The sequence below is a fragment of the Dermacentor andersoni genome, chromosome 1 (assembly GCF_023375885.2).
Source record: "Dermacentor andersoni chromosome 1, qqDerAnde1_hic_scaffold, whole genome shotgun sequence".
Classification (NCBI taxonomy): domain Eukaryota; kingdom Metazoa; phylum Arthropoda; class Arachnida; order Ixodida; family Ixodidae; genus Dermacentor; species Dermacentor andersoni.
The window spans coordinates 377951204-377971358 of record NC_092814.1 but is presented as its reverse complement, the minus strand read 5'-3'; the positions used below and the strand labels follow the sequence as shown (position 1 = coordinate 377971358).

The following is a 20155-nucleotide window of genomic DNA, read 5'->3' as shown; positions in this document are numbered from 1 at the left end:
CAGGAACATCTGTTGTCATACTACTCGATGACTGCAGATCAAGTGGGCTGCTTGTTGATGGTTCTGTCACTTCAGAAAGGCATGTTCTGGAGTCTGTTTCACATGTGTCTTGCTGCTGCTCAAGAGCTGTGTCCTGCAGTACGAAAGCACATGTCCCGGTGTTGCTGACTGCTGAGAAGACTGCTGTGATTGCCATTGGTCTGTTAGACGCCGCTCCCATCTGCATCGTGTAGAAATGAGACAGTATTTGTGCCTGTTTGTTGTGGGAATTAAATTACTCCCAATAATATGTTTGAAAAGGGAATGTTCCTGTGATTGTGTGCATATATTATTCTACAAGAGTGCTACTACTACAAGTTAAGATGTTTTTGGCAAACTGTACACGCCTTTAATATATGGTGATTCGGAGATGCCTGTAACTTGTGCTACCTATTTCTTGTCACATAACATCACTGCATGGCACAAAGAGAACTGCATTACTATAAAGCTAATGCAGTAATGTGGAAAGTTGGGCGAGTTCGTGATTAATAATCATACCGTGTTGGTGAAGCGGCGCACTGACCAGTACAAAGCGAGTGTTACAAGCACAGCGAGTGTCATGTATTCTTGTGTGCATCTGCCTTGTCCTGGTCAATGTGCTGCTTCACCAGAACACTAAAGCAGTTTCCTTCCCAGAGTACACAAAATACTTGAGCACAACAGCCAAAACACACATCTGCTCAAAATTAACAATTTAAATACTACATAGGCGCATATGGCCTTATATCATGCTGCAATAAATATTTAATGTACAGTGAAAGCTCGTTAATTCGGACTTCAATAATTCGAATTTATGGATAATTCGAACTGTACGATTTGGTCCGGCCAAGCTCCACAGAAGTCTATGTATAAAAAAGCCCGTTAATTCGAACGCGAGAAGGTTCCCTAACGGATAATTCGAACTACGCTCGCCTGGCACACGGCCAGAGAAACGCACCTACTGCCTACACACAAGGCTGCATCGCCTCCGGAACGGAGAGAACAGCGAGAGAAGGCAAAATCGGAAAAAATCTAACCGGCGTGGGGTCAGCCAGAAGGCAGCAGCGGCTGCCACCTCTCCGTTCTAGGTAACCTCCGAGACTTCTTGCCCGTTGCGAATCTCGGAGGCTTTGCAAATCTTGTGCAGCTGCTAATGTTGTGCGGAGATGGCGCAGCAAGCACAAAAACACAGCGAATCACGTGCGTCGCAGCTGCGCTTGCAATCAAGAACCAACGAATCGGGGTCTTTGCCACCTTCATGTGTTCAGCGTCTTTGTCTTGGCAGTCTTCATCGGTTGTGCATGTCTGTTTTCAGCTTAGGAGGTATCGGCCGTCGTGATTCATTGTGATGGTGTTAAGTCTTGGCTAACGTTCGTTTCGGTGTACATCGGTGGTGTGGCACAGTCGGACCCAGAGCTTCGACTTGAAGATGGCGTGTGCCTGCGGCACACGCCATCACTTTTTGATACGGCAAGTTTCTGACATGCCCTACTGCTTCCAAATCGCAGTGTACTGTTGCTCTCCTTCACTTTCGTTAGTTCGAACGTTTATTCATTCGAACTGAAGTGGCTTCCCCTTGCGGTTCGAATTAACGAGCTTTACTGTATATCACACCTTATTCGATGCACATGTTGGTGTCATTGCAACTCATTGCATTAGTCAGCAAGGTATCTCTTCACTGCTCATGAGAAATGGCTCGTACAGACTGCTCTGCGAAATGAACCGAGACTGCGTTAACCAGGGATTAACTTGAGACCAGCAGCACGAGCGCAAGCATTAGCGATACATGCCTCACCAAAGCAAATCAAGTTCCTCGTTGGGTGAGCAGCTAAAGTAAGCTCGCGCCGATGGCTGGCTACTACAGGAAACGAAGATATTTGGCAGGAAGACTGAATCAGGAAGAATGTGCAAGGTGGTAATTACCTTAAAGCATGCTTGGATATTGTGAACTTAGAAAGCATGGTTAAGCAGCAAACATAATGCGCATGGCTAGAGCGGCTGCTTTCTGATCTGCCGCTTACCGACCCACGTGACGACCGTGGCTGGCATTAAATATGGTCTGCTACACAAAAGTAGCGCGTGGCCCCTTTCGTTACCTGCACAACTAGTAATTTAAGTTGCAGCATTTGGAAAAGGGAAATAGTTCTCTTGAGCTCGTCGTCCTTGCCGATCGCGAGGGAAGGCACAGTGCAGTCAAATAAATTTGGGGGTTTTAAGTGCCAAAACCATGCCAAAACCACGAAATTATTATGAGGCACGCTGTAATGGGGAGTCTCGGGAATAATTTTAACCTCCGGGGGTTCTTTAACGTGTACAAAAATCAAAGCACATGGTAACAAGGGTGTTCTTGCATTTCGCCCCTATCGAAATGTGGCCGCCGCGGCCGGGAATCGAGCTCGTGTCGTCAAGCTTAGCGGCGCAACACGCATGCGTTTACCGTTAACAAATGGCGGATGTCACCACAATTCAACTACGTGACACGACTAAACAAACGGCCGTGCGCTAAAAACAGGCATATCACTATTTCGTTTTCATCGAGCGGCTGTGATATTGCACGGGAATGCGAAAGTATGATACTTACTTGACTCGGCACACTGCAGTTATCCATGCTTGTCGTCTGTCCTTCTCATACCACTTTCCCGGAAATCTGTAGAACATCACGGGCGGTGTTCGACTTTTCATGTTTTCGAGGCTGCTGTAAAAATCAACAACACAGCAGTATTGCGTGTCACCTTTCCTGGCTGATGAAGTCGCACTCACCATTGCAAAAGCAACGCACACGAGCGCTCCCGCTGTACAGAACACGGGTGCGCGCTAGCGCAGCGACGACCTTCGAAACTTCCATCGGTCCACTAGGGGAGCATTTGGCGCTGGTACCGCGCGGGCAAACTTTAGGTTGCCTCGTCTATACCAGAGGGGACATTTTGGTCTCCACTCGGTATGGGCCCAACCATTCGGCCGACAGGGAAGCAGAGATGCCATTGGCAGTGTCACTCAAGACATGGTTGCGTCTGAGGACAAGGTCGCCAACACCGTAGTGCACGTCCTTATGTGACTGGTCGTATTGGGCCTTCTGTCCAGCTCGCGCAGTTCTGCTGCGTAGCCGGAAAGGCCGGCTTTCATGGCGCACACCCTGCTGCCGGTCCACAAAATGCGGTTCATGGAGTTTGGCCGCTCTCACCCGAAGTTGAGGAAAGCGGGCGTGTACCCAGTTGAACGGTTCACTGTGGACCACAAGAATCCTCTCTCATTAAGACAGACATCCCAATCCCTGTGTTGCTGGGCAAAGGCCGCGAGCAAGGGCATGAGGTTTCAGTTAATCTGCTCTGTCAGGTTGGCCTGTGGGTGATACGTGGTTGTCTTGTGGTGCTTAATGCCAAAGGCAGCACATGCATCCACGAACACCTTGGCTGTGAAGTAGGACGCGTTGTCCAATATCAGCTCTGCCGGAAAGCCGAAGCAGTTAAAGACCTTGGTCAACTTGACCCAGATTGCGCGTGCCGATAACTTCTGAGGGGAAAAAGTTCGACCTATTTCGTGAAGTGACCTGCGATAGCCAGGAGAAAAACGTAGCCTCGCCAGCTTCTGGGAAAGGGTCCCATAACGTCACAGGCCGTGACTTGCCAGGGTAGCTGGCTGTCGATTGGCTGCATGAGCCCGGGGGGTTTGCCCGCACGAGGCTTCACACATTGGCACACGTGATACGAGCAGGTGTAGTGAAAAGCGTCACGCTTCATGCCTGGTCATGTAGCGGAGTGGCACAACTTTTGAAGTCTTAAGGCCACTCGCATGTCCAGCCAGCCGCAAGTTGTGGAAATGGCTCAGGGTGGCTTTCCTTAGACTGCGGGGTATCACCACCTTGAAAGACTCCTGGGGAGCCTCCTCAGATGGGATATAGCGCAGGAGAAATCCATCAGCGTCAAGCAGATACTTATCCAACGTGCCGCAACACTACCAGCTGCATCGCACTCGGTGCCACCAGCAATACCAGCTGTCCGTGTGCGCCTAATGGCTTTGCCGACCCGCTTCTCTTGGGAGCTCGGCTCTGTGAGCCCGTCAACGATTTGTCGACAGAATGGATTGCTCTGCCGTGCCTTTAATAGTTCTTGCTTGCTGAAGACTATACCAGAGGAAGTAATGGGGTCCACTAGGTAAATGTCCTCTCCCGAGGCTGGCAGTCTGAGGATGGCTTGGTCATCGGGGGTTGTGCTGTTCGAGTCATTGGAGACACAGGCTCCGGTCTCTACTTGGTGCGAATGCTCGTGGGAGTGACGGACCAAAGGGTCGGACGCCGAAACAGGGGCGCACAACAGGGCGTCAGCCACCACGTTCGAACTCCCTTTCCGGTAGCGCACAACAAAGTTGTACTGCGGCAGTGTCAACGCCCAGCGTGCTAGGCGGCCTGACAGCTCGCGCTAGCGCTTAGCGGGGGGGGGATGAGGGTCATGAAAACCTTTTTCTTTTTTTCAGCATATGTTGCTTAATTTTTGTGTGCAGATATATTGTAGAATGTTGATTTCAGATATGTATTCAGATTTCAAATATGGTGCTTGGAAGAAAAGATATGACAGAATACAATAGCCCTAATTAGGTTATTTGTTACGGGCCTTTGTAGTAATTTCTCATTAAAATAGTGTTCTTAGGAATAAGCAGACATTTCCAAATACCCACTGCACATCCTAAAGCTAAGCAAATACCAATAAAGTAATTGTGATTATCACAAGTAAATACCAAAGCTGGGAAGAAAAGACAATGTGGTAGTAATTAGCCTACATTTGGTCTAATTAATAATTATCACATTAAGAAAGAACGGAAAGCTTTAGGATGTAGCTGTGATATTAATAAAAAAATGATACCTAGTTCACTGCAATCAGTTGATGCAGACATTATCAAAACTTGGTAAGGCAAAAGCACTTGACGAAAAAAAGAAGCTCGAGATAATTGCATTTAAAGTTTACTGCCACTACCTCTGGAGTCTATTGAACATGGAAAACCCTTAGGCTCTAGCATGTTGGCCAGGTGTTGCTAAACAAAATAACACCAAACTTACTGAAATCGATTCATGAAAGCTTTATCAAACCTTTCATAAAAAGGCACTTGACGAAAAAACACATCCACAAAGTCACTTTCAAGTTTTCACTTTCAAGCGTCACCCCTTAAACAGAACTGCTGCTTAAATGGAACACCAGCCTCATGATTGGTTGGTTTTGTATTCATGCAGTGCTCTTGAAACATGAAGCTTTCAGGACACATCTAATCTTGTGTGCTGCTTACAAATATGTAATTAAGTTTTTTCTAAAGTCAATAAAAAACTAGTTAAAAATTTTGCATGTGACTTGCAAAACATTTGCTGCAACAGGATAGCTAAAAGTAAGCAGGTATGTTCCTAAATGTTCAAATACTGCAAGTTAGTACTTGGGTGTTTGTATCTGTACTTTAGCCAAAGTTATGAAATTCTAAAGTTGCATGCCGCTTTACAAGTGTGAATTCTTGTTGGTGATTTCTACAGGATATCAAAATATTTCAGTGTCCTAAGACACTATATCATAGTTTTTGTGCACTCTCAGACTCTCCTTCATTCAGGGAAAAAAAAGAAGGATGATAATTGAATGAGTAGAAGGGACAAAGTTCTGATCCCAAAATTATAGACTTTATAAAAGCTATACTTGAGAAAAAAAAACTAGAAAAAAGAAACTGGGAATATATAAATTTCAAGCTTCAAAACCAGGAAATAATAATAACAGTATAATTAAAAAACGCACAATCCTTCCGCTGATGTAGACATTAGGCGCACATATAGGCTCCTAACAGAACCTGGAGTGCACCGACACAAACCCGCGTACGCATGAGACGCACGGGAATAGGCATCGGCACATTGTCTGCAGTCTGTAATGTAAACCTACATGTGGGGATAGAGGGCAATGGTTAGCTTTGCCGGCTGCGTTATTGCAGATGCGGTATGAGATTCCGCAACGTAGTGACTTATCTTGGGTGCGATCTCGTCGGCTCGTCTGAACCTTAGGGTAACCGCCTCCTCTTTCTTGCTATAGGAAGAAGAGACGGCTTGTGCTTCGCTTTTCTTGGGTGTGTTCAGTTTCCAACTTTTTTTTTAGAGACTGTCTATTTGCCGCTTACGTTCATAATATGATGAACAAAGAAACAGCACATCAGTGGTTTTCGAAGCGACCCAATGCCAGGCCTAGCAGACAAGCTCGTCTGCTAGGCCTAGTTGCCATAGCAACAGCCAATCAGAAGGCGCCTCTCAGTGTGTTGGCACACTGAGACAATAGGAGGGCCGCGTGCATTGCGAGCTTCATCAAATCAGCCCCTGATTGTTTTATGTTTGCTGTAGACAAACTCAAGTGGTGCACGCAAGGTAATGTTATACATCAACTCACTGCTCTCATATTGCATTGAATGCTGGAGAACTTAATATAAAAAAAATAGCGTCCATTTCTACCATTTCATTGCCATCGCATAGTACTAACATAGCACAGGTCACTGCGATGATGAAAAGAAAATGCCCTCCCCATTTCTGTGTGGGCATTAATTGAAAAGGCCTAACAGCCCACAGTAGACAATAGACCTCATTCATTGCTGCACTTTTCATAACTTACTGCAACTGTGAGGTGTGCAGATGCCATGTGAGTGCAGCAATAACTTTTTCTCAATTTATTGCAAGTATGTGGTGTGCAGGCGCCATGTGAGTGCAGCAGTGATGACATAAGTTCATGCGGCGCTGAATACAGAACTTCCAAAAAGTGGTTCATAAGGCGCAGCCAGCTTGAACAGACCCGTTGTTCTTGTTTAGCTCAGTGTAAAGCAATGTCTCTCCATCTGCACTGTATTCTCATTGCATGTTCGCATCACTTGGCGGTACATTTATTATGAGAAGCAGTCTTGTTATGTCTGGATGTTTCATTTGAGAGATGAGTGTTTGAGAGACGTTGTTCATATTGCCACTTTTTCAGACTTCATGGATTTATATCACCTCAGTGGTCAATATTGAAACATGGTTCTCGCTGTTCCTATTGTCACAGGACCTGGCCCGGCTGTGACGCTGTGCTCTGAGTGGCAGTTGCATGAGGGTCGAGTACACAGCATTCGATGGGTTTCTGATGATCCACCTGCCTACCTCAGTAGTGGGCCAAATGGAGTCATGGTACGTTTTCTAGAGCTGTCATGCAGACGTGGGAAAGCTGGGCCATACACTGTGTATTATTTGTAGGTATTGCTCAATAATTTTTTTATGCTACAGTAGAACCTTGTTGATAAGTTCTCATTATGTACATTTTCCCGGTGCCACTGTTCGCAATCGACTACAGAAAAAATGACCCAGTAGAGTTGCGCTCATGTTTTACTAGTTCATACGTTCCCGGAACACACTATTTTTCGGCACCAACGTTCAGTACGATGCCAAACTGCGATTGTATGGTATGTTTTCCGGCCACTAGATCCCATGTAAACAAGAAAATGTGCGAGGTGCACTCGATAGAGAACAGAATATATCGTATTTACCCAAATCTAGGCGGGCCCCTATTCTAAGCCGGCCCTCAAATGTCCAAAGCCAGAAAAATTAAAAGAACTTAACTTGAATGTAAGCTGAACACAAAAGTGAGGACAGCGTTCTGTAATCTGTAAATATAATTCACCATTCCAGTAACAGATCAGTGTGAACAATATATGTTAAGGTTTTATGTAGGAAGTTAATTTTTGTTATGCAGAACAGAGCTGGAAATATGTGGTCAGCATACAAGTCTTATATGAGCCACTTCGCGGTTTCCTTCATATAACCTCTGTATATATATCCACAAATATATTCGGCAAGCCAGCAGTCATGGTCAGGAAATTCTTTAAAAGTTTGCAAAGAAAGTTTCACTTCTCATTTATGGCTCAACATTTCCGTTAAGTTTACTTTACAATGCTATTTATTATGATTCCATATGTAGCAATCTATTCATTATAATAGCTAGATTTTGGTCATTCTTCATCTGCAAGACTCTGCCCAGTGAAACTAGTCCTCTTATAACGGCCATTTCTCAGTGCATCATACAGTTGCACCAAAGACTGGGAGCCTGCTTGCATGAAGCGAAAACAAAAAAGAACATGCGAGCAAGGAAAAGTTTGGCACGACCCATCTGAAAAGGACAGTCAACGATAATGCGTGAGCATTGAATCAATACAGTCACACAACGTATTGCCACTGTCGAAATGAGTCGTGTGAGGCATGTACTGCAGCAGGACTCTTCTTTCGTGCTTCCTTAAGAACACTTTGCCCCATCTAGCGCCACCGCCGCGAAGCCTGGGGTTGGCATCCGAAATGCGTGGCACACCGGTGCATGCGAATGCTGAGAAACGTGTCATGCGGCAACCAGGTTCGTCTCTTACACTTCTTTCTGGACACGTGGCACCATCTAGTAGCGTTGCCAAGAAGTCTGTGCATGGCCTCCGAGACGAGATGTCAAGGATGTTCATTGAAGAACAGCAAACACCTAATGGCACATACCCAGTGACTCAAGTTAGCATCAGAGATATTCATTGAAGACCAGCACAGACCTAATTACACATACTTAGTGCTCCAAGCTGGCATCAAAGAGTTTTTTTGGACAGTGGTGCCTACCTAGTCGTGCACCTAAGGGACCCATGTCGGTGTGAAAGACCTTCATTGAAGAGAGGCAGATATGTACACATTGGCATATACTCACTGACCCATGGTTGGTTTTTGTTAACCCTGTTACATAGCACAGCAGCTCGATGCATTAACCATTCGACCATAGTGACCCAGGTAGGCAAGAAAACAGTTAGATACAAACATAGTTACATAGATAGCCCCCAGAAAGTGCATGAAGTACCTTAGGAATGCGAACACATTGGTTCCACTGTATCTGTGTCCACTGCTGTAATCACGGCAAACATTTTTTTATGTCGTGCTTGTAACTTTTTGTGTTTACTCATGTATAACACCCCCCTACAACAATGCCTCAGGGCGAATGTAGGTATGTTAATTAATAAATAAATAAATAAATAAAAAGAATTGAATAAGCTTCCCAGAAACCACAGAAACATTCGTCATTTCCTTTCTAGGCACCCTCCACAGAGGAAATGGGAGAAGATATGAAAGAGCAGTGGAAAATAAAATAAATCATTTGGTGGTGCAGACAGGTCGTGCCTTATCACTCGTGTTATTGACCGATTATCAGTTCACGGGGAAACCGAAGAGGAGACAAGGTCTGTTCAATCCACATGTTTGCAGCACCAGTGCCAAAAAAATTCACGTGGCATCAGTGCAGTGCAGAGGCCGAGGTCATGGAGCAAAACTTTTTCATGAGCCGAAACAGATCTCGCTCAGGTGCCCCAATAAAGTCACGGTGGAGGGCATGGCACTGATGTGCCCTATGTCATCTTGAGTTGACTGGGTTCTCGAAAATCGGAGGATGCACGCTCACCTCAGAGGCTCACCGATTCAAGGCCACCCTGGACCATCCGCTGCTAGCCACTTCTACATGTGAAGGCATGCACTGATTTCCATTACCAGCGCTTCCCCCAAATTTTGAAGCAGTGGCACAAACACAACAGTCCACGGACTCGTGGGAGGTGGCAGGACGCCCCACCTAATTTTGCTCACCGTCGCAAGCAGGGTCATTGCTCGTATCTTGACTCGCTGAACACTGAAGTCTCTGTCTTAGAATGCTTCACGTGTGTGACAGAAAAGTTAGTGGGCCCAGGGGCTCAACACATAGTAAGGAAAGTGTGGAACACAGATATTGTCTTTATCTCGTTCAGGTTCTGGTCACATATGACATGTAGACACATAACAAAACAATACATAGGACACTTAAGGATATAAAGAGAAGGCTCCGTAACGTTATTGTAACCGTCCGTGCATACGCGGTATAGTTCACTATCCTACATGTCCATTTTCACTTGATAACCTACTATCGCATGCGTAGTCTCGTGGTGGTGCACTTGCGGTATGTAGACTTTGTACGGGGACATCGGCTGTCCACGCTCTGGCACAGGGCAGGCACGGCTACCCGTCTGGGTGCTCGTGGGTCGTGGCAGGCGAAAAGCTCCACTGGCTTCTGCCAGCGCATTTGTGCCGAAGGCAGTGCTAGCGGCTACGTGAACCGTGGCGCCGCTAGGTCTTGTCAGCAGCTCTCAAGAGGGACCATAGGCACAGGCACCAGGGCAGACCCTCAGCCACCGGAGCCGCTCTCTGGTCCCAATGGTTCCCGGACGGCTGCCCGAGTAGACTGTTAGCCACTCAAGTGTGGGCTGGCCCGGCTGTGTCCGCGAACAGGCAGGCGCCAAGGTGGACTGGTAGCCGCCTCGATCGCCCCCACTAAAGTACGTTCCGCCATGTCCTCGCTGGTCCAAGCTCCTTCTCCCGAGCCATCCGCAATCGAATCTCGGCACGTGCTCTCCTCGCGTGCCACACTGCCGCGCACCACACACACACACTTCTTTTACTTTGTCACACTCCTGCCGCGCATTTTAATCATTCCAGTTCACTCGTCACAACGTGCTTCACGTTGCATTAAGAGGAACCCATAGCTTGGGGGCTCCTATTGGAAAGGAGAAATTGTTTTTCCCAGCAACCACTGCACCAAATTTGATGAGGTTTGCTGTATTTAAAAAAAAAAAGTTATAATCTAGTTACTGTTTGAAGCGGAATTTTTGTTTACACCATCAATTCTTTAATAAAATTTGTTGAATATTGCCAATTTTCAGAAAATGAAACAATCAAGTTTACAACTCTCTAACTCATCATCGAAAAACAATATCGCGATTTTGTAAATTGCATCTAATAGTGTATCTAAAGCGGACAAAATTATGCATCATACGTGGCTCTCAAGTAGACCACTAATATCTTTGTAGGCCTTTTTCAAAACCCTTGTAAATGATGTAACAGATTCACATCACATATAAGTTTAGACATCAAATTTGCCCACTTTGGATGCTCTAATGAATGCAGTTTGTAGAACTGTGATAACTCTTTTTCGTGCAGAGCTACGAATTTGTAAGCATTGTGCTTCTTTTTTTAACATACCAATTTCTGAAAATTTCTTTTATGGAATTCAGGCCTAAATAAAAATTTTGCTTTAGCAATCACTAGAATTTAGCTTTCTGTCTGAAATACAGCAAGTTTCATTAAAATTGGCCCATTGGTTATCTCAGAAAAGCGTCTCCGTGTTTTACATGTATTTGAATAGGCGGCATCAGAATTGCGCCCGAGCTAACACTTTCTCTTGAGCTGGCTTTCCTTTTTCAAACACAAGACAAATAGCTGGTACAGTCCAGAAATATTGACACCACGTCATCTGGCAACAAAACCGGTCTTTCGGCTTGTGCGTAGATGGCAAATATGCAATTAGTTTTTTTCCAAGCTATTCCACAAATTTCTTTTTCTTTTTTTCTTTTGTAAATTCGAGGTGTGAGTTGCACATCTCAAAGCCAGAGAGATAAAATTAGGCAAGCATGTTTATGAATACTTAGAGAGTGGAACTTGACATTTTACTGTTTGTATCTATATTTTAGACAAGCTTCATATTTGAATAAACATTTAGTTTCTCCTATAGTTTTCGTAGCTTCATTGTCAGTTGGCTTGATATGGCCATTACTAAAAATCTAACCCTCAATTTTACCAAGTCTCCTTGCGCAGTTTCTAGATCAGTGTCCTTAGATGTGAATTTTGTATTTTTACCCTTTGTATTTATCTCATTTTGCTTTTCCAAATTGAACTGTTTCAAGTCAGCACCAGTGTATGTCTTATATGTTGGAAGCTAAACATATTGACAAAGTTACAGGTCTACTTGGGCCAAGTAAGAATGTCTCCAACCAAAATGAGGCATTTATTAAACCCTGTGTTTCGCAGCCAACTCAACTCCTTCCTCAGTGTTTAGAGGCTCCTCTCCAGGCCACATAGCAAATTTTGGTTATACACTGGAAGTTGTTACGTGCCCTCTTAAGAGTATTCTACCACAAGAATTTTTCAAATTAGTTCATTAATAGCAGACATAAAAATATTTGAAGTGCCACGAACTCATTATTTCAGGAGGCAAGTGTCACTGCCAACATAGACACTCTCTCCACTTGCCCCATCTAAACTCCACAAATGAAATTCCTTCCCTGCATTCTCCCATACCTTATCCTGGCAGATTGCGTGATGCAGATGTCACGGGTCTCGCCTTCATTTTTTCTTGCTTTTTTCCTGAGTGGCGCACTTCCCGTGATGCTTTCACATGTGAGCTGGTGCGTTTGTCTCGTTTCGCGCAGCGCTAAATTTTGCGTACTCCGCACGAGAACACCTGATTAGTGGTATAAGTCAGTGCCATAGTCACGAGCACTGAGGCAGATGCAGACAGATCAAAGAGCACAATTGCGCTTTGGAACCTGGTAAAAAATGGCAGATAGTTTTGTTTTCTGACACGCGACTGCATGACATGAGAACAAGCAAACAAAACGGAAGTACGTTCCTCTTGCTACAGCAGGGTGTAAAACAAAGACTCGCGGACATTCGGTTTGTAGCTTTTATTTCTCTATACATTAAATCGTTTACTGAAGCAGCAGATTAAACAAATAACAGATGCCTTGAATAATTCTTGAAGTCATGTGTCATTGTGGATGGTGTCAGAGCACTGCTATTTACATAGGCGCACTTGTGCAGTTAATGTTGACTCTCTGGCTGGGAGCACCGCTGCCTCAAGAGGAAGTGCGCATGGCATCTGGCTTGAAATTTCAGCTTTTTCTGCAGTGCGTAGCAGTATAATACTTCGCAGACACAATGCACTGCGCTTATTGCTCAAAATATCCAGACCTGTTGAGGAAGCTTTAACTTGAGGACTCTTATGTGAATGCATGGGAAAGGAGATACTATAGTTTTTCTCAGCAACCACAGCACCGAATTAGATGAAGTTTGTTACATTTAAAAGAAAAAGCTCAAATCTAATCACTGCTGGAGGCAGATTTTCAATTTATACTGTCGCTTCTTCATAAAACTTGCTGGAAATTGCAATAGGTAGAAAAACGAAACTTTCGAGTTTAGAACTCTATAGCTTATTAACGAAAAGTGATATCAAAATTTTGAAAACTGCATTTAATAATTAAATACAACTAAAGGTGACAAAATTGATATAAAATACACCCCATTAAAGTATATTACTAATTTGTGAATAGGATTTTTGCAATACTGTTGTAGAAATTGTAACAAATCCGCATAGGCTGGAAATAATATACCAGATTTGTCCGCTTTAGTTGATCTGACGGATGCAATTTGCAAAACTGCAGTATGTTTTTGGCGTGGAGCTATGAATTTGTAAGCTTTGTGCTTCTATTTTTTTTTCAAACTTACTATTTTTCGGTAATCATTGCTAGAAAAATTAAGGTCCTAAATCAAAATTTTGCACGCTACAGTCACTAAAATTTAACTTGCTCTCTCAAATGCAACAAATTTCATTAAATTCAGCAGAGGAGTTATCTCAGAAAAGCATTTCTGCATTTTACATGTACAGTGGAATCTCGATAAACGAAAATCGATTAAATGGAACTGCTGCTTAAAAAGAACACCATCCTCATAGTTGGTTGGTTTTGTATTCATGCAATGCTCTCTGCAATGTCTCTCAGTAAATGGAACTCCTGATTAACAGAACCAATTTCCCTGGTCCCTTGAGGTTCCGTTTAAAGAGTCCACTGTATTTGAATAGGCAGTGTCGGAGTTGAAGCTGAGTGAAAGCTTCCTCTGAAGTGAGGGATGGCAGTGGGGTGCAGCTTTTTAAATGTTTGATAGAGAGTGGTGCTGTGTGATTTAGTCTGGTAAACTTGTTTTTTGGTAAGCTTGACAGATGGTGAAGATGAAAGGCAGTACCACCGCTGAAGCCAGGAGGCCATTGCTTTCATGCTGTGGTGCCTTTTCCTTTCTTTCTTTGTTGTGGTGGGCAAGCCATGGTATACAGTTGGAAGGTGGCCCTTAGAATAATTCATGTTGTTTTCTGTGTTCTGTATGTGTCTTGGCTCAAGTGTAATGTTTTGGGGGGGTTTGGTCCCTCGTAACAGGCTGGAAACTTGAAGTTCAACTATGTGATCTTCTGCTGCAGTGCCTGTCTGCATGAGTTCATGTGCACGTATTATTGTGTTGTCTTCTAAGAGAGGCTAAAAGCAGAGACATCTTAACCCTTTATTGATTAATGTTACCTACGGGAGACACGCCGCAAAATTTTTCTCTTACTCACTTTTGGTATTAATTGTTAAGTTTCTGGCTAAATGTCTTTGGCCAACACTGAATGACAGGCAGCAAGCCTCATTGAGTTTAGAGCAGGAACACAGGATGAGGAAGAAGTTTGGCATGCGACTCACCTTCTTTTGAAAGCACGGTCAAAGGAGACTGGCTGCATTTACGTTTAATTCATTGCTGCCATTGTTTGATTCATATTCAAATCAGTTTCAGAAAACACCGCATACCGCTATTGACAGTATGACATGGTAACTGGCATGTCTATCTTAACAAAGCTTCCAGCTTGAAAAACACGAAAGCAGTGTCAGAATTTTTTTTTTCTTTTGCTACTCCAGATAACAGGTCAGCAGTTGCGATTTCCAGCTTGCTGCTCCATCATGGAAAGCAGCCTCAATATCACACTCAGTGGCCGAACGACAATTTCAAATTCACCCTAATGGCTTGGAAGTTGGCATATTATTCGAGATGTGGTGCACGAGAGCTGTTTCTGAAAAGTCTATCAATACATTTCATTGTGTCAGAAATTTCTGCAGCTCATGCATTTTCTCTGTAGGGCTCATGATGATATTGTGAACAAACCAGCATAATTGTGGCCCAAAACCAAGTACATGTAAAAACTTGGCAGTGATTGCACTTGCGCATGTGACTGGTTTCTTTTCCCAAAACTTTTGGTTGTATTTTCTTTTCATGGTACCATATTTTTCCCTGTATGAATGCAAAAGCTTATCTTTTGGTGAATTTCATATCACATTGTGTCGGTATATCATTACAATCGTGCCAGTGCAGTCGGGGAACAAAATGAATAGAGTTGTAAAGCCCTCTTTGTTGACAGGTTTTATCACGAGTTCCAGAAGAGGTCTCCGGGGAGGACCCTGAAAGCGTAGACCTGTATGCCACATGTGCGCTCCCACGTGGCAGGCAGCGCTGGGCAACGGCAGCCCTGTTTTGCTCCAACTTGGAGGCCCTGTACGTTGGAGACCGCTGTGGATCCATTCATGGCTTCTACGTCGACGAGGAAGAGGTAGAAATGGAAAGGTGCCACCACCAGGACCTTATTTAGTTCTTGGTTGATCGCAAACAGGCTGGGAAATGTTATTACTGAACTTAACCCTTTTTTTTTTTTTTGGAGGGTGTACTTTTTGTTAGTGATAAGGACGACAGATGTTTCATGTTTCTTTACTCACTACCTACCAGCTTAAAGCTGCATCTGAATGTCCAATTCGTGGTTAGGTGAATCCGGGAAGTTGGAAAACTGAAAGGCTAGGAAGCCAAGACACTCATGCAGCATCTGCTAGTTAAGCCCTAAACATCTGTCATCTATGTAAGCATGAAACGAAATTGTGTGCCTACTGAAGTTTCACATTTTTATAGAACAAGTTATCAGATTTGACTTGATAGCTCCTGCTGATAGTGTAGCTTGCGTCAGCAACCAAATTTTGTAAAGTCAGCTTGCTCTGTTTTCATAATAGCTTAGCTAATACAGTAAATCCTGCGTAATTCTCCTTCAGGCAGCCATCATTTCTGTCATTGAAAATTTAGTTTCAACATATTTCTTGCATCTTCAGAATCGTAGATAGAGAACAGCTGTAGAATGGATTTGGAATTTTTCGTTTTTTGGCAAGTTTTGTCAAGTTTCCAGAAGGTAGACTCAGTGTGAGAACCTTCTACAGGAGTGTCAAATATGATAACATCAACTATTACTTGTCTAGGATACTTGGAAATCACCTATGCAGGCGCTTGATAAGTGTACGCCGGATGTAAACCAATAAAAAACATTGAATGAAATGAACTCGCTACATGACAACACACTGACACCGAGAATTAATGTCCAGCGGTCTATCTTCTAACTCCTTTTACTAAAACGCTATACACATATGTAAACCAATGTGAAAAAATTACGGACTTTTTCACTGCGCCAACCATGGAATATTGTGCGAAAGCACATTTTCTTAGACCAATTTAGCCATTTTCTTGCACTAAGTTAGGCATTGCTAGCCCATTGTTTGACCGGTTGCTAATTAAATCCCTTGCAGTTGTGATGTCCTTGTTAAACTTGTTTCACTTATCATATTTATTTCACACATGCGGGCATTTGTGTGAAAAGAAGAGGCTGTGTACGCGAAACGCGCATCAAGAAACGTGCATATGAAGCGGCTTCACAGGGACAGAGGTGAATCCCAGGTTGGTAGGCTAGTAGTACCGTATTTTCCGGTGTATATGTCGCACCTTCATATAAGTCATTTCCCCCTTTAAATTCTTGCGAAAGAAAGCATGTATAAGACGCACTGGTGTATAAGGTGCACTTGTTCATTCAGCAAGTGATTTAACAAAAAAAAATACAGTGACATTTCACTTCGTGAATGCGGGTCATGGGCAAGCAATGATATGGACACTCCAGGTGCATTTCTGCCATTGTGGTTGCCACGATGTACTGTATGAAGTCCAAGGGTGATAACATTGTCCTCGCACACCGTATATGCTGAATGTGCAAGTGAAAGCGTGTGACGGGGAGCTGCATTGCGCAAAAGGGTGGGAAGCAGGGCAGCGCGGGTGGGAGGTGGGGGGGTCTTGTATTCTGGTAGCAACTGCATAGTTTTCGCAGTGGCGTGTACCGTATCTTGAAAGCGATCTGCAGATGTGATGACTTCGAAGTTGGTCGACTCGCAGCCTGCTGCCGCTTGTGTTGCTGCTCCGTCCTTCTCGCACTGCGCTCTGTAACTCAATCACAAGAAGAACCCGGTACCTCCTCAGCGCGCACACAACCTGTAGCAACTGCTAGAGGAGGTCAACTCGGCGTGTTTCACTTGGCCATAGCATCCAAGCCAATTTTAATGGCAGTTTTTCCAAAAAAAGAAGAAAAAATGTGTATAGAAGTCGCACTGACGAAAATTTCTGAAAAAAAAAAAAACACAACTTATTCACCGGAAAATACAGTACTTTCGCACTAAAACATTGAATCAAGTGAACCCACTACTGACAACACACTGACACCGAGAGCTGTCCAGGGGTCTACCTTCCGACTCGTTTTACTGGAACACCATGCACATAGTAGTATTTAAATTTGCAGCACTGGTTTAATAAGTGTTTCAAGATGTATGCGATGTCTTTTAGATATAACTATTTTCATAAGTGCTTTTGCTCTTGATGCAGAATGTTGGCATTCACAATTGCACGCACAGTGCCTGAAGTAGATATTGAATGGGGATAAATCGAAGAGGCTGTTAATAGAACCATTTCTGAACATTCTGAACATTTGGACAACAAAACACAAGTGAATAGAAAGAAAAGATAGTACATGCACTTCCGTCTCTTTACTTCTGGATCAGTCTTCTGTATCAGTTCTGTATCAGGCTTTAACATTTCAGTTAGCACCACAGATAATTTTGCTTAGTCTTTCCTTGGGTTCACGTGGTTGTGTCTAACGAAAAAGTCAAGCCCCTTGGTTCCCCTTCTTCTCATTTATTGCACTAACTGGCAGGCTTATGATGGGCTGAGCAGTCAGCCAATACATTAAGCTCTATGAAGACTTTGTATGGAATCTGCCGCAAATACATTTTAACCATTAATATGTTTTAGGCAGGTACATAGTAATGAGGTTTTGCTGTATGTACTGTGAATGCAGTTGTACTTTTCAGTAGATGCCCGTGTAGGTAATCAAGCAGCAGTGTTTGTCATTTCCCCCTGAATACTGCAGTTTTTAATGTGTATGTGTGCCAGTAACCCTAACACAAAAATGGCAACCATGTACAGTAAAACCTCGTTAACTTGAAGTCATCAGGACCACGAAAAATCTTCAAAGTGGGTTTTCTAATTAACCGAACACACAAAAAATGCAACCCAAGCAAAAAATTTCGCTGCAGGAATGCACTACCTTTATTCGGCGATCTTTGGATTACTTAAAGTAATCAGAGGTACTGATTTGCCACGTCCTGTAGTTCGAGGCTAGTTGGCCAACTACGTGCAGCATTTGAGAATTCGTCTGCACCATACTCGCTAATTCGTCAGCACATCGTCTGCACCGTACTCGCTAAGCAACGGAGCCAACGTGTGTTTCTTCCAGTCATCGACGACGCTCTCTTTTGCGCTGCCGCTCTCGCCACAGACGGCTACGAAGGCCAAATTATTGCGCTCTTTAAAACGGCTATACCATCCATTGCTACACTTGAACTCTTCGTGCCCAAGTTGTAGAGCCAAGTCGTTGGCCTTCTCCCGCAGTATCGTTCCATTGACGGGAAGGTGCGCTCCGTTTGCCTTCTGCAGCCAGCAAAGTTAAGCTGATTCCACATCTTGGTATGTGGGAGCCCGTACTCACGACTGCTACGAAGAATATGTCTTGCTGTAGGCTTCCAGTACCTTCGACTTGTTCTTCAATATTGTGGACAACGTCGAGAGGGGGCACGCTGTGCCTTTCAGCCAACTCGGGTCTTGGAACACGTGTTCTTACCTGCTTCTTGGATGAAGCAGAACTTCTGCTGCAGCGTTAAAGTCTTATACTTAGGCATCTTTGCTCACTGGCACTTCTGCACAGTTCAGAAAAAAGAAAGAGCACCACGCTAGCTGCAACACCCCTAACTACCGCACACAAAGAAACTGTGCAGACCGGCGTTGCGCGCACACGTTGCCGCAGGCGCGGAGAGAGAATGGGCGAACGGCAGCCAGTGGCAGCGGCACGAAACGCGCTGATGCTGCGACCGCTGCGACTGCGAGGAGTGTGCGGAGTGGGGGACAAGAGCACGTAACAAAAACTGGTATGCCCACTGCGTTGCAGTGAAGCACGTCTTCTCTGCAGGTGTGCATTTTGGCGGTGCTTGGGCGTACCATGGACTGATTCTTGTGCTAGCAGTACTATGGGTTGGGCGCTTCGTCTATAAATAATCGCGATTGCTGGATCAGAGAGCAAACAGATATAGACAATATTCTAATAGACATCAAGAGAAAAAAATGGTGCTGGGCAGGTCATGTAATGCGCAGACTAGATAATCGTTGGACCATTAGGGTGACAGAATGGGTACTAAGAGAAGGGAAACACAGTAGAGGATGGCAGAAGACTAGGTGGTGCGACGAAATTAGGAAATTTGCTGGTGTTAGTTGGCATCGGTTGGTGCAGGACAGGGGTAATTGGAGATCGCAGGGAAAGGCCTTCATCCTGCAGTGGACATAAATAAGCTGATGATGATAATGATGATGATTATGATGATGCTATGTGGCATCACCTTGCGGCTCCGAATGGCCGCCGTTTCGTTGGGCTTGCAGTGAAATGGGGATCTGGAATTGCTGCATAGCACCCCAAATTTTTGAATTTACCGGGTTGGCCTAAGCCACCGGTTCGAATTATCCGGTTAAATTTACATTTCAATATAGGGGACCGCAGAAAAGCTTCGAATTATCCGGGATTTCGTATTAACTGAGTTGGAAATAACCAGGTTTTACTGTACTTGCCTAACCTAACGCCATTGAATGTTGACATTTATTCTGTTTTCTATGCACTGTAGGACCTCATAGAGCCATTTCGGACGTACGCGGGCATCCATGGCAACAATGGTGTCACAGATATTCAGCAGCAGAGTGAGACACTGGTGACTGCAGGACGAGATGGACGAGTACTGCTCTACTCTCTTAAAGATCGAGAACTGCGTTACTTGCGTGTCTTTTGGGTGAGTGCACATACAGCTCCTTTTTTATTTGTTTAAACCTCAATGATTGCAACTACTATTTTGAACTCTCACCTGTTTGGCAAGGGTGTGCGTTGCACGAAAAAAAAGAAGGCCATGCCATGTAAGCTCCATGGTTCCACTTGTCCACTGTGCACACAGCAGCAGCACTTCCGTTTAGTGTGACATTAGAGCCCGCATGTTGCAGCACAATGCAGGCATAGCATACAGTAGACCTCCGTGCACCAGAAGAGGA

The 20155-nt window shown here is 44.3% G+C and overlaps 1 protein-coding gene across 4 annotated transcripts in view; it reads left to right on the top strand.

Annotated features, from left to right (window-relative positions):
* Positions 1 to 20155, top strand: part of LOC126518492 (tRNA (34-2'-O)-methyltransferase regulator WDR6) — a 255301-nt gene that overhangs the window by 143008 nt on the left and 92138 nt on the right. For all 4 annotated transcript variants that reach the window (XR_007596414.3, XM_055064865.2, XM_050168279.3 and 1 more), the window contains exons 11-13: positions 7059 to 7180; positions 15081 to 15269; positions 19741 to 19902. Coding sequence is in view for 3 of the 4 variants with exons in the window: in XM_055064865.2 (XP_054920840.1) it covers positions 7059 to 7180; positions 15081 to 15269; positions 19741 to 19902 (473 nt within the window). In the remaining variant the exon portion in view is untranslated. The remainder of the gene's footprint in view (positions 1 to 7058; positions 7181 to 15080; positions 15270 to 19740; positions 19903 to 20155) is intronic.